Here is a 15372-nt window from a genome sequence, read left to right as displayed (position 1 = left end):
CACTCTGTCACCCAGGCTGGAGTGCAGTGGCACACTCATGGCCACCCCAGCTTCGACCTGCTGGGCTCAGGTGATCCTTCTGCCTCAACCTTCTAAGTAGCCAGAACTACAGGCACATGCTACCACACCTGGCTAACTTTTTATTTATTATAGAGATGAGGTCTCGCCAAGTTGACCAGGCTGGTCTCAAACCCGCGAGCTCAGGCAATCCACTTGCCTCAGCCTCCCAAAGTACTGGGATTACAGGCTGAGCCGCCACACCTGGTCTAACTTAGTTTTTAAATAAACTATATTTTCTAATCTAACTTCTGTGCAATTCTTTGCATCTTTCTTGAGGCACCAGTTCACAGACACCAGACACTCATACCCCCAGCAGACCTGATCTAACATTCTGGAGGCTCCCCGCTGGGAGTGTGGCCCTAACCGGTCCAAACTAGTAAGCCATTTTTACCCCTGAATGACACAACTGTATTCATACCTAATTCTGGTTTTGCCACGTGGGGAAAAAAAAATCTCTATTTACCCTCATCAGGCCTTTAGTTTTGGGTCTGACAAAATTTAAAAACAAAGGAACAATTTCTTGCATAGAAACCATCCCTGTTTCCAGCACTTGTACCTGTAGGCTTTGTTCAAGGACCACTGCATTAGGTAAAAGAAAGAAAAAAATAATGAGGTGATCTGGACAAGAAAGACAAAACTATAGTCATCATACCAGTGTACTCTTCCATTGGCAAGAATTGCATAGTCATATCAGCATCCTCCCCACTGCTCCTACCCCAGATCAACCAGAAAAAAAAAATCTATGAGGACACTCCTTTAGTCCCACTCCTGAGAGTGTGAGCAAACACTCATGATGACAAGTAAAATAGCCCTTCCTGCTTTTACCTCCCCTTTTAGAAAGCCAATGTTTCCACTACCCATTCTATTTCTCAATAGATTCTATTTCTCAATAGAATGGGTATCTTTTTTGCTCACTGTTGGACATTATTCAGCTCAGTGTGTTCTTTGGTCTGAAGAAATGATAGTTGGACATCCAAATCCATGAAATATCCTGTTTTGCTAGGCTCTCGAGATTTTCTTTTCTTTTCTTTTTTACATTATTATGTTTTTTATTTAAAAAGCTTCAGGATGACAAATGGGTTTTGGTTACGCGGGTGCACTGTATAGTGGTGAGGAAGTCTGGGCTTTAAGTTTATCCATCACTCCACTAGTGCACACTGGACCTGATAGGTGATTTTTCATCTTTACACCCTTATCACCCTCCTGTTTCTGAGTTCCAATGTCCGGTATACCATTCTGTATGCCTCTGCAGACCCTTAGCTCCCATATGTAAGTGAGAACATGCAGTATTTGGTTTTTCATTCCTGTGTTATTTTGCTTAGGGTGATGGTCTCCAATTCCATCAAGTTGCTGCAAAACATATTATTTGATTCTTTTTAATAGCTGAATACATGGGGTGTGCGTGCTTCACATTTTCATTATCCCCTGATCAGGTGATGGGCATTTAGGTTTACTCCATATTTTGTTATCATAAAGCCAGTCCCACATGCCTTTCATAGGAAGCATATCAGCTGCCTCAGCTGCCTCATCTGGAGTGTTCCACTTGGTATGTACGAGGGGGAACCCCCCCAAAAAAACTCCCAAATTAATTTATTAAAAAAAGTGTATTCTTTTTTGAGTTGGAGTCAGGCTGGAGTGCAATGGCATGCTCATGACCACCCCAGCATCGACCTGTGGGGCTCCAGCAATCCTTCTGCTTCAGCCTTCCAAGTAGCCAGAACTACAGGCATACACTACCATGTGCAAAATGTGTATTCTTACATGTTACACTTCAGTCACCTTCACAATACTATGATGAAATTCACCTATCGAGATGCTTTTTCCACAGCTCGAAACAGTTTTTGAACTCATCAGTTCTTATGCCATTTAATACTTCTGCTATTTTTAGTTTCACCTCTTCCATACTGGCAAAACGTTTTCCTTTGAGGATTTATTTTTCAGATAGGTAAACAAAAAAAGTGTTGGCTTGGGGAGAGATCGGGTGATTGGGAAAAATGGGTCACAGGGTGGTGAAAAACTGCTGAACATTCAGTGCAGTGTTCAGTGGGCAGGTGTGCTTTTAAATCACCCATCATAAACTAGGTAAACTTGTTGAAAGAATCTCCCCTTCCCCGCAAAAAAAATCATGGAATCTGAACAAAGGCTCTCACAACAATGCTAGCTGATACACTCATGCTGATGAGTTCCTAGAACACTTACCTAGCTACACTGCAAGGGGCTCTCCTTCCAAAAAATAATTCCTTTTTTGGGGGGAGTTTCTCCTCATATAGGAAGATCTGACAGTCTCCCTTGCCAGGGTAAACACACCTTACAGTGACTTTTACACAGTGCAACGGCCTGATTGTTCTCTCTGTGTCTGGTTCACATCTGTGACTGTTCAGTAGTGAACTGTGGCTCCTGCATCAACCCAACATGTTCGTTCACTCTGCAGCATTTAATCTGGGCAAGCCCAGCACATCCTGCTTCACTGACACCAACTGCTTTAGGGCTTGTCCCCACACACTAGTCAGCGCACACCAGCTGGACGTCCCCCACTCAATGAAGACATTATCTACATGGAGAAAGTGCCATATCCCACAGGGTGAGGGGTCAGATCCCAAGACTGCCAACTCTAGGCCTCCAAAATTTCTGACTGGCTTCAAGTTGGGGTTCCCATGATTTCATCTTGGTTTCAATTAATTTGCAGAAGAGGTTAACAGAATTCAAGGAAACACATTGACTGACTGACCGTGCTATTTATCATAGTTGTGATATGAGTTAAATTGAGCCCAAAGCTGCCCTCTTGCATATTTTGGGTTCCACCTAGAAGTTTCTCTAACTGTTCACATGGTGAACTGCAACCTATGTAGATATGTTATACAGTTTGTAAGCTTCTTTTGTGGTAATCACCTAGTTTTTGCCATTTAAAGGAAGCCAACTAGTATTCACATCAGGTTCAAATAAGGCAAACACTGAGATGAACCACTCTGGTTGTTCTGTACCTCACTTTCATTTTTCTGCCCATAAATCTTCTTGCACCACTTGGTTGAGCTGGGTCTCTCTGAGCCTGCTCGAATTCAGCAGACTGCCCGATTCATAAATTGTTCTTTGCTAAACTAAACTTAGTTTTTTTCTTTTAACATATAAAGTCAACCTAAGTATTATCAATGGATAATGGATAAAGAAAATGTGTGTATACATATACACACACAATGAAATGCTATTTAACTATAGGAAAGAATAAATCACGTCATTTTTGGCAACATGGATGAACCCCAGAGCACAAGATGTTAAATGAAATAAGTCAGGCACAGAAAGATGCATGATCTAACTCATATTAAATCTAAAAATGTTGATCTCATAAATGTAGAAAGTAGAATAGTGGTTACCAGAGGCTAGAAGTTACAGGGAATGAGATTGTTCATGGGTACAGAATGTCAGATAACAAATAAATTCTGGTGTTCCACTGCATATTAGGGTGACTATAGCTAACAATTCTGTATTTTTCAGAATAACTAGAAGGGAAGATTTTGAATGTTCTCACCACAAATTATAATTGTATGAGGTAACAGAGATGCTAAAAACACTTATTTCATCATCACACAACATATACATGTATTTAAACATTGCAATATACCATGTAAATAGTCACATTATGTAATTAAAAAATAGAAATAAACAATGCTTAATTCAGATTGAAATATCAAAGGCCATGACTGTTTATTTATTTATTTTTTTTGAGTTGGAGTCTCTGTCGCCCAGACTGGAGTGCAGTGGTCGCTCCCGGCCACCGCAGCCTCGACCTGCTGGGCTCCGGCGATCCTTCTGCCTCAGCCTTCCAAGTAGCTGGAACTACAGGTGCGTGCTACCACGCCCGGCTAATTAAAAAAAAAAATTTATTGTAGAGATGAGGTCTCACCAAGTTGCCTGGGTGTGTCTCAAACCTGCGGGCTCAGGCAATTCACTCACCTCGGCCTCCCAAAGTGTCAGATTACAGGCTGAGCCACCAAGCCTGGCCGAGGCCATGACTGTTTAAAGAAATATAAATGAACTTGGAAGTAGTAGTATACTCTCTGACTGGAAATTACATTGCTATAATAATCAAAACAGTATGGTACTAGCATAAAAACAGAAACATAGACTAATAGGAGGAAAGCAAATAACAGACCCAAACATATAGTCAACTCATTAAACAAAATAAACACCAATCCCTCCACATATATAAGAGCTATGTCTGACAAGTGTTGTTTGATAAGAGTAAATTGTAGAGGTTTAAGCCCTCTTCTTTGTAGAATTATAGATATTGAACCTATTCTCAAGGATTTGAAATTCTTTGTGCTACCCAATTACATTATCTTCTATAGTGAGGTCAGCTAAATAAGTTATCTGGGCCATACCCCCAAAATGTTGGTTTATATCCTTCCTGTTCTAATCAACCCCTTGACTTTCTCCTCTATCCTCCTTACTCTCTTCATATGATCACGTTACTTAGCTTACACTGATTACTAATTGGAATTGGACTAGAAATAAATATACTAGCTATTATTCCTAACCTCATCAAAAATACTAATCCCTGATCAACTGAAGGCACCACCAAATATTTCCTTATTCAAAAGCCACCACATTTATACTTCTGATAACAGTCATAATCACAAACATTATCTATTTAGGACAATGAACTATCATAAACATCTTCAACCAAATATCAGTGAAATATCTTTCACTTCTGAATCCCAGAAGTCATACAAAGAATCTCACTTATAGTTGGTATGTCTCCTAACATGACAAAAATCAGCACCAATCTCAGTTTTATACCAAATCAACATAATCATAAACCAAAAATTATTACAATTAATCACACTACTATCAATTATAGTAGGTGGATGAGGAGGAGGACTTAATCAAACACAATTACGAAAAAGCTTAGCCTACTCATCAATTACTCACATTGGCTGAATAATTGCAATCCTAAATATAATTCCTCCATTTTAACATGAAACCTCTTGGCCTATATTATCTTAACAATTACCCTATTTATCATATTTAGTCCTTATACAAGCGCTACCACCTTATCACTCTCACACTCATGAAGTAAGTTCCCACCAAAATCATCCATAGCCCTCGTTATTCTACTATCATTTGGAGGGTTAACCTCACTCACAAGATTCTTGCCCAAATGAGTAATGATTCAAGAATGAAGCAAAAACTACAGCATTATATTACCAACACTTATCATTATTGTAGCCCTACTTAATCTATATTTCTATATACAATTAATTTATTCAACATCCCTAACAATATTCCCAGGGGGCAACAATATAAAAATAAAATGACAGTTTAAAAGTACAAAACAGGCCAGCTCAGGGGTTTGAGACCAGCCTGGGAAACTTGGTGAGACATTGTCTCTACAAAAAAAAAAAAACCAAACAATGGCTGAACGTGGTAGCGCATGCCTGTTGTCCAGCTACTTGGAAGGCTGAGGCGGAAGGATCGCCTGAGTCTAGTAGATCGAGGCTGTGGTGGCTGTGAGCGTGCCACTGCACTCCAGCCTGGGTAACAGAGTGAGACTCCAACTAAAAGAAAAATAAATAAAGTACAAATCAAATTATATTTCTACCACCACTCATTACCTTATCAACCTAACTTTTACTACTCTCACCAATATTCCTACTACTGGATTAGGAATTTGGGTTAAATAGACCAAGAGTCTTCAAAGCCCCAAGTAAGTAATTATGCTTAATTCCTGTACCCTCAACTTCAGGACTGCACAACTCTACATCACCTGGACGCAAATCAGTTACTTTAATGAAGCTAAGTCCTTACTAGATTGGTGAACTCTAACCCCATGAAAATTTAGTTAACAGCTAAATACCCTAATTAACTGGCTTTACTCTACCTCCCCTGCTACCTAGGAAAAAAAAAGGTGGGAGAAGCCCAGCCAGAATTGAAGCTGTTCCTTGAATTTGCAATTCAATATGATATTTTCATTTCAGGGCTTTTTTTTTTTTTTTTTGTAAAAAGAGGGTTTAATCTCTGTCTTTAGATTACTCAGCTATTCTACTTGAATATTCTCAACAAGCCATAAAGACATTGGCACACTGTACCTGCTACTTGGTGCCTCACTGAAATAGAACAACCCTTAGTCTTTTTTTTGTTTTTTTTTGAGTTGGAGTCTCACTGTCGCCCAGACTGGAGTGCAGTGGCCACTCCTGGCCACCGCAGCCTCGACCTGCTGGGCTCCGGCGATCCTTCCACCTCAACTTTCCAAGCAGCGGGAACTACAGGTGCACGCTACCACACCCAGCTAATTTTTTTTGATTTATTGTAGAGATGAGGTCTTGCCTGCCCAGGCGGGTCTCGAACCCTCAGGCTCAGGCAATCCACTTACCTCAGCCTCCCAAAGGTGCGGGATTACAGGCTGAGCCACCGAGCCCGGCTAACCTTTAGTCTTTTAATCCAAGCAGAACCCAGCCAACGAGGGGTCCTATTATAGGATGTTCAGATCTACAATGTGATTGTCACTGCCCATGCTTTGTCATAATTTTCTTTATAGTAATATGATTGGTGGTTTTGGCAATTGACTAGTTCCTCTCACAATTGGAGCACCTGCTATGGCATTCACACATATAAATAACATCAGCTTTTGATCCTTCCCCTTCCTTTCTGCTATTACTTGCCTCCTCAATAGTCGAAGCTGGTGCAGGCACAGGATGAACTGTTGATCCTCCACCAGCAGGAAACTTAGCCTATGCAGGGAATTCCATAGACCTCACCATCTTTTCATCTGGCAAGGGGATCATCAATTTTAGGTGAAATTAATTTTATTACCTCTATTATTAATATGAACCCCAAGCTATACTGCAATATCAAACTCCTCTATTTGTATGATCCATATTAATTACTGCGGTCTTATTTCTTCTGTCTCTTCCAGTCTTACCCGCTGGGATTACTATGCTATTAACAGACCGAAACCTCAACATATCTTTCTTTGATCCAGCTGGAGGGGTGACCCCATCCTCTATCAACATCTATTTTGATTCTTTGGTCACCCAGAGGCTAATATTTTTATTCTTCCAGGATTTGGGATAAATTCTTACTTTGTAGCATACTACTTCATAAAAGGAACCATTTGGCTGTATGGGAATAGTATAAGCCATAATGTTTATTGGTAACCTAGGTTTCATTGTATGAACACAACATATATTTACAGTGGGATAGGTATAGATACCTGAGCATATTTTACATTGGCTATTGCAATCATTGCTATTCCCACAGATGTGAAGGTATTCAGCTGATTAGCAACCTTGCACGGAGGTAGTATTAAATGATCATCTGCTATATTGTGAGCTCTAGGCTTTATTTTTCTGTTTATAGTCAGAGGCCAGACAGGAATTGTTCTAGTTAATTTATCATTTCATATTGTCCTTCACGACACATACTATGTTGTAGCCCACTTCCACTATGTGCTATCAATAGGAGCAGTATTCGCTATTATAGGAGGTTGTGTCCACTGATTTCCCCCATTTTCAGGCTATACACGTCACTCAACTTGGGTTAACATTCATTTCACAATTATACTTGTAGGGAGTCAACCTGACATTTTTACCTCAATACTTTCTTGGAATTCATCAATGATATTCTGACTGTCCTGAAGCATATAACTGTATGAAATACCATCTCATCCATAGGATGATTTATTTCACTTACAGCAGTAACACTAATAATTTTTATAGTCTGGAATGCCTTCATCTCAAAATGAGAAGTTTTAACAGTTGAACTATCAACTACAAGCTTTTAATGACTCCACGGCTACCCTCCGTCCTATCACACATTTAAACAACCTACTCACATGCATAGACAAGAAAGGAAGGAATCAAACTCCTCAGAACTAGTTTCAAGCCAATTCCATAATCATTATGATTTTCTTAATCAACAAGTTAAGCAAAGACGTTACATAACTTTGTCAAGTTAATTCATGGGTTGAAACACTATATATCTTAATGGCATATCCATTCCAACTAAAATTTCAAGATGCCACCTTATCTATTATAGAACTCCTACACATTTATGACCACACACTAATAATTATTTTCTTAATCCGTTCATTAGTTATTTATATTATTTCCCCTATATTAACAATTAAATAAACAAACACAAGCACAATAGATGCCCAAGAAGTAGAAACAGTGTGAACGAATTTACCAGCTATTATTTTTATCTTAATTGCTCTCCCATCTCTACAAATCCTGTATATAATAGATGAAATCAAAACCCCTCTTTAAATGTCAAAACCATAGGTCACCAATGATACTGAAGCTATGAAATACAGATTACGAAGACTTAAACTTTGATTCATATATAATCCCCACAACAGACCTTAAACCAGGAGAACTCCAACAAATAGAAGTCAATAACCAAGTAGTACTACCTATGGGAATACAGTCCATATGCTAATTTCATCAGAAGACATTCTTTACTCATGAGCTATTGCATCATTAGACTTACAAACAGATGCAATTTCAGGACGCCTCAATCAAGCAACCTTAACGTCAACTTGACCAGGCCTTTATCATGAGCAGTGTTCAGAAATCTGTGACTCCAGTCATAGTTTTATACCCACCAGCCTAGAGCTGATTCCACTTAAATACTTCGAGAACTGATCAGCATCTATATTATAATATCACTATGAAGCTTACAACATTAACCTTTTACATTAAGGATATAAAGTCTTAATCTTTCCACAGTGAAATGCTTCAACTAGATACAACAACATGGTTTATTACTATTAACTCTATGGTCCTAACACTTTTCATTATATTTCAGCTAAAAATTTAAAAATTTGTTTATCCTATGAGCCCAAACCCCAAAATGGTCAAGACACAAAAGCATGAAACCCCTTGAGTACTAAAATGAATGAAAATTTACCTGCCTCCTTTATTACCCCAACAATAAGAGGACTCCCAGTAGTAGTCTTAATTATTCTATTCCCAAACACATTATTTCCAGCCCCCAGCCACCTAGTTAATGATCAGTTAGACTCAGTACAATGACTAGTGCAATTTGTACTCAAACAAATGATAAAATAACTGATTGGAAGCTCTGGTAACAACCCAGAAAAGAAAAATCAACCTAGCAATATCTTTAATTACAGATGCCATACTAAGTGGTTACCATCACATTCTGACTTTCCCAAATGAATGTATATACAGGAAAATCCAGCCCCTAAGAATGTGGTTTTGATCCAATAGGTTCTACTCACTTACCATTTTTTTTTAGTTGGAATCTCACTCTGTCACCTAGGCTGGAGTGCAGTGGCACACTCACAGCCACCCCAGCGTCGATCTGCTGGGCACCGGCGATCCTTCCGTCTCAGCCTTCCAAGTAGCTGGAACTATAGGCACACACTATCATGCCTGGCTAATTTTTGATTTATTGTAGAGACAAGGTCTTGCCAAGTTGCCCAGGCTGGTCTTGAACCCATGGGTTCAGGCAATCCACTCGTCTTGGCCTCCCAAATTGCTGGGATTACAGACTTGAGCCACTGTGCCCGGCCCCTTTACCTTCTTTTTTTTTTTAAGCATCATGGGGGTTTTATTTATTTGGAAGTGAATTTCAAACTATCAATACAAATGCCAAGATACTACACAAAACATCCACAGGAACTTTTTCATCTTTTTTTGAAACATTTCCTGCATAATCCAACATACAACAGAAAAATGGTACATCTTTTTCTTTCAACTTGCATACAATGGAAAAACAAGAATATATATATATATATAATAAAGTTTAACTAATAGACACTAGCAAGTTGACAGTTTAAGACTATAGATGAGAAATTATCTAGTAAAAAATAATCAGAATTTATTCATCATCAGTCACTTCCATAACCAAGTGTTATTCTGATTAGTAAAACTTACTTCCAATCAGGCTTCTGGTATATGCTAATACCATTACTCAATTTGTAGTACTGCTCCCCACCTTAGTTCTTCACAACTACTAACATAGAAAATTGGTGAAAAGTAGGAGCAAGCATTTGCAAAAACAAACAAAAAATCCTCAGCTTATTATAAGCATGAATATGTATGATGGAATTTCTTCCCAGCAATAGACTTGCAAACTATCAAGAAATTACCAGAACCAAATTTGCCAAGTTATTTTGCCTGTGTCCAAAAGATGCAATTATACATCTAACAGAAACTGAAAAATCAAACTTAGTGTTTAGTTTGGGGGTTGACTGGGAAATTCAGTCACTACTTGAAAAATGACTGTCTTAAAAAAAAATGACCACCAAAAATAGGTTCACTAAATTTATTTTAAAAATCATAAAACGTTTCTTACAAAAGAGCATTACATTCTGCACACTGCTCTGAACAGATGCCAGGGGCATGTGGACTATTGTTATTTTTCTTCCCTGTCCCACCCCCCAAATGTTGCAGTGACCACAAAGCAAGGTGTTCACAATAATTGCATGGGAGGAATTTTTTTAAACCACCAACAATGAACAAGAATAAAATCCACTCTGCTGCTGTTTCAAAATTTCAGTGTTAGTTTTTACACACCCTTCCCCTCCCCCAACCCTGTTTGTAAAGAACTAAAACATTACATCTGGTGAACAGCAAAGATTTCACTACACCTCAAATGCAGAACACCTATGAAGCAGAGGAATGTTGGCTTTTTAAACAGAAACAGATTAAAAAAAAGATGCAGGACTCCTTCAGTTCTTCACTAGTCTTAGAAAAAATTCACACTGTTCTGCAGCAAATACTGTGCATTCTGTATCTGGTCCTGTGTTCCGGTAATTGTAATGATCTGATCTTCGGATCCTTCGAAAGGCTCATCAATTTTGATCGAAGCTCCCGACTCATGACGGATTTGTTTAATCCGCTGACCACCTTTGCCAATAATAGATCCAGCCAAATCTTTGGGAATAGTTACTTTAGTAGTAATAATAGGTCCACCAAGATCACCATAAGAGCCACGACCCCCTGCATAGGAATAATCATATCCAGAGGCACCCTGTGGTTCATAAGCCATCTGCCATTCTGACGGGCTCCATATATCTATTGCAGAGTCCCAAGTTTCGTTAGCACTGAAACCAACCATGCCATCGTAACAGTCTCCCGGTCTTCCTCTTCTGTCATAGGCCATTAGATCTCCTCCTCTAGGTGGTGGTGGTGGAGGAAGAGGAAGATTCCGAGCTCTGCTACCATCCCGGCCACCTCGTCCAGGAGGAGGTGGCGGTGGTCCTCAACGAGGGCTCATATCATCATAATCTCTTCTAGAAGGAGGCATAAGACACCCACCCCCACCAGGAGGCATTCTGTCAAAACCACCTCTTCCCCGCATCGGAAATCCCACTGGACGTCCACGGCGGTCATCGAATATCATTGTAAAACCACCATAGTCATAGGTTTCATCATAAAAATTGGGATCATAAGGTTGTGCACATCCTTTGATGGGAGACTCAGATATAAGATCAAGGATGATCTTTATGCACTCTACAACCCTATCATGCTTTCCTCCAATAAGAACAACTCTGTCAGTGGAATGAGGACAGCACTCCTGGAAAAGCTTGATTGTTGTCTGAGTGTTCTCTCGAAGTTCTTGAATTTTAGCACCTTTGACCCCAATAATTCCTCCTGCCAGACTCTGATGAATCAGCAGTCTCAACTCGCAGTCAAAGTCACTTCCTTTATAGTGTTGGTAATTTGAGCATCCCACAGCATCAGATTCGAGCGGGAGCTGGCTGGTTGCAGTGGGTGATGGCAGCTGCAGGCCCTCTTCCAAGGTAGGGATGATTTTCTTCAGAATTTCTCCAATTGTTTCAGTATCAGCACTGATACTCAATATGCACTCAGGGCCACCGCTGTCTGAGACTGAAACACTGGCATTGTAGTCTGTTCGGACAGCATTAATATTCTTGCCTCCTTTTCCAATCACTACTCCAGCATTCTTGCTCTGAAGCAGAATGCGCAATTCAACCATCTCATCAGTGTTTCTAGATATATTAAATGCTTGTTCCTCTTTCATGTCTTCTGCAGGGCATTTACCAAATTCACCATTAGTCTCAGTGCTGGGGAAGGTTTCCTCTGGCTGTTCGGTTTCCATTTTCTTCTATTAAAAGGACAGACCAATTGCGTGAGGCCGGCGTCCCTTTGCTGCCATGCCCTACCTTCTTTAATACAATTTTTCCTGGTGGCTATTATAGTTCTCTTATTTGATCTAGAAATTTCAATTTCAATTTGCCCTCCTACTTTTTGGATCTAGAAATTGCCCTCCCCTGAGCCTTCCAAACAGATAGTCTTAAACTCATCTAATTATGGCTCTTATCTTAATTTCTATTTTAGCTCTAGGACTTGCCTATGAATGAATCAAAAAAGGACTAAAATGAGTCGAATATGGTGGTTTGTTTAAAATAAAACAAATGATTTTGACTCTTTAAATTATGAACTTATAATCGCCAACATGCCCTCCATCTACATGAACATGCTTCTAGCCTTTGTCACATCTGATCTACCAATCACACCTTCTATCTTCTCTGCTATGTCTTGAAGGTATAATATTATCAATATTCATCACAGGCTCACTTATGATTCTAAATTTACACTTTGCCTTAGCCAACATCATTCCAATTATTCTTCTAGTATTCACAGCATACAAAGCCACTATGGGCTTAGCAGTATTGGTTATAGTCTCCAACACATACAGACTGGATTACGTACAAAACCTAAACCTCCTCCAATGTTAAAAGTTATTTTTACCAACAATTATATTCCTTCCAATAATGTGATATTCCAAAAACTCTACCATTGTAATTAACACCGCCATGCACAGCCTAATCACTAGCCTCATTACTCTTGCCCACCTAAATCAATTTTACCATGGCAACACAAACTTCTCTTATGTGGATTCATTATCAACCCCCTTTTAATTTTAATGACCTAACTACTCCCCAGAATAATAAAAGCTAGCCAAAATCATCTATCCAAAGATTCATTAACAGGAGAAAACTCTACATTTCAATACTAATCTCACTGCAAGCATTCCTAATTATAACATTTACTGCTACAGAACTAGTTCAATTCTATTTTTTATTCGAAGTTACACTTATTCCAACCCTCATTATTATTACCTGAGGAGGGAATCAAACAGAATGATTAAACACAGGATTTTATTTCCCATTTTACACATTGATTGGCTCATTACCCTGGCTCGTCACACTCATCCACACTCAAAGCTCCCTAGCCATTAAACCTATGAATCATCACTTTCGTTATCCAAGAATTCCTAAACTCCTGATCTAATAATCTTCTCTGACTGGCATGCATAATAGTATTTATAGTAAAAATGCCCCTATACGGCCTTCATCTCTGACTCCAAAAAGCACATGTTGAAGCCCCCATTTCTGGCTTCATGGTACTTGCAAGGATATTACTAAAACTTGGCAGCTGTGGAATAATGCAAGGGACAAGAATTCTAAACCCCTTAACAGAATTTATAGTCTACCCTCTTCTAATACTTGCCCTCTGAGGAATAATCATAACAGCTTTATTTGTTTACATCAAACAGACTTAAAATCATTAATTGATTACTCCTCAGTAAGCCATATGGCCCTTGTTATTGTGGCTATTCTCATTCAGACACCAGGAAATTTTATAAGAACAACTGCCCTAATAATTGCCCGCAGCCTCACTTTATCTTTACTAGTCTGCCTCGCCAACTCAAACTATGATTGCATTCGTAGTCGAACCATACTACAAGCCTGAGGCCTACAGACTTTGCTGCCCTTGATAGCTGTGCGATGACTTCTAGCTTGTGGGGGGCCAACCCCTGCAGGTTTTGGGGAGTCCCTGGAAAGATGTGGCGGCATTGGTGAAATTGGAAGGGAAGATGAAAGAAAGAAAGAAAGAGACTGGACTCTGTCTAGTGCAGAAGCCGTTTAATGGGACAAACTGTAAGTCTTTTATCCCAAATTTTCACAGATTAAATCATAAGACTTTCACGTGAACACAAAGCCAGGTGAATGAGGGGCGTCCCCCACCCACCAGGCGTTTTCCCAAGCATGAGGAAGGACAATTATCTCACTGTTCCTTATGCTTGGTTAATGTTCCTCAAAAGCAATACAACAATTCTAACATCATAATATTCTAATAATCAATAACTTCTAAAGCTTGTGCATACACAAAACCTAATAACTAATAAATATCTATTCTGTGCTAATTCTACCTACACTATAGAAACTCTTAATTATAGCTCAAACCAGTTCCTAAAGAATGTGGCCCAGTCCAAAGATTACGCTGGGCTGTTTCTAGGAATAATTGATTACAATCTCTTAACAAAATGGCTATTCTAAAATCCTATATATCTATCTTAATTTCTTTTTTTTTTTTGAGTTGGAGTCTCACTCTGTTGCCCAGACTGGAGTGCAGTGGCCGCTTCCGGCCACCGCAGCCTCGACCTGCTGGGCTCCGGCGATCCTTCCGCCTCAGCCTTGCGAGTAGCCGGAATTACAGGCATACGCTACCATGCCCAGCTGATTTTTTGATTTATTGTAGAGATGAGGTCTCGCTGCCCAGGCGGGTCTCGAACCCGCGGGCTCAGGCAATCCACTCACCTCAGTCTCCCAAAGGCGCGGGATTATAGGCTGAGCCACAGAGCCCGGCTATCTATCTTAATTTCTATAAAAGTTTCTAATTCCTGATCCTAATATATAAAGCTGATTATCAGCAATAAAACTTCTAAAAATAAAACCCAAATATAAACTGTGAATTGTACTAAGGCCAAAGCCACAATAGTAGAAAATGGGAAGAATGAAATTTCTAAAGTTAGCTGCATTCTTTTTTTTTTTTTTTGAGTTGGAGTCTCACTCTGTCACCCAGACTGGAGTGCAGTGGCTGCTCCCAGCCACTGCTCCAGCGATCCTTCCACCTCAGCCTTCCAAATAGCTGGAACTACAGGCGTGCGCTACCACGCCCAGCTCATTTTTAATTTTATTGTAGAGATGAGGTCTCACCAAGTTGCCCAGGTGGGTCTTGAACCTGTGGGCTCAGGTAATTCACTCACCTCAGCCTCCCAAAGGCACAAGATTACAGGCTGAGTCACCGAGCCCGGCTTAGCTGTATTCTTTTTAAACCTTAAAATATCATGTTTGATCATGCTTGAACTAACATAATTCACTGACGTAGCATAACCTATTCTACGATACTTTCTGAGTAAAGTAAATTCAATTTCTGTAACAAGTAGAAAATCCCTACACTAACTGTAGCTAAAAATCTGTTTAAAAGAATGCAGCCCAGTCCAAAGTACATGCTGGGCCCTTAGGAATGTGGCCCA

General features: G+C 39.6%; 1 protein-coding gene across 1 annotated transcript; it reads right to left on the bottom strand.

Annotated features, from left to right (window-relative positions):
- Positions 1–10333: 10333 nt before the first annotated feature.
- Positions 10334–12777, bottom strand: LOC103259919 (heterogeneous nuclear ribonucleoprotein K-like). The gene is given in 2 exon segments (XM_021712074.1): positions 10334–11198; positions 11259–12777. Coding segments are annotated over 2 exon segments (1317 nt in total). The 5' UTR covers positions 12148–12777; the 3' UTR covers positions 10334–10770.
- Positions 12778–15372: the final 2595 nt, after the last annotated feature.

Source organism: Carlito syrichta, unplaced genomic scaffold, assembly GCF_000164805.1.
Source record: "Carlito syrichta isolate Samal-C Ts95f unplaced genomic scaffold, Tarsius_syrichta-2.0.1 Scaffold87133, whole genome shotgun sequence".
Lineage (NCBI taxonomy): Eukaryota > Metazoa > Chordata > Mammalia > Primates > Tarsiidae > Carlito > Carlito syrichta.
This window is presented reverse-complemented; position numbering and strand designations above follow the sequence as displayed.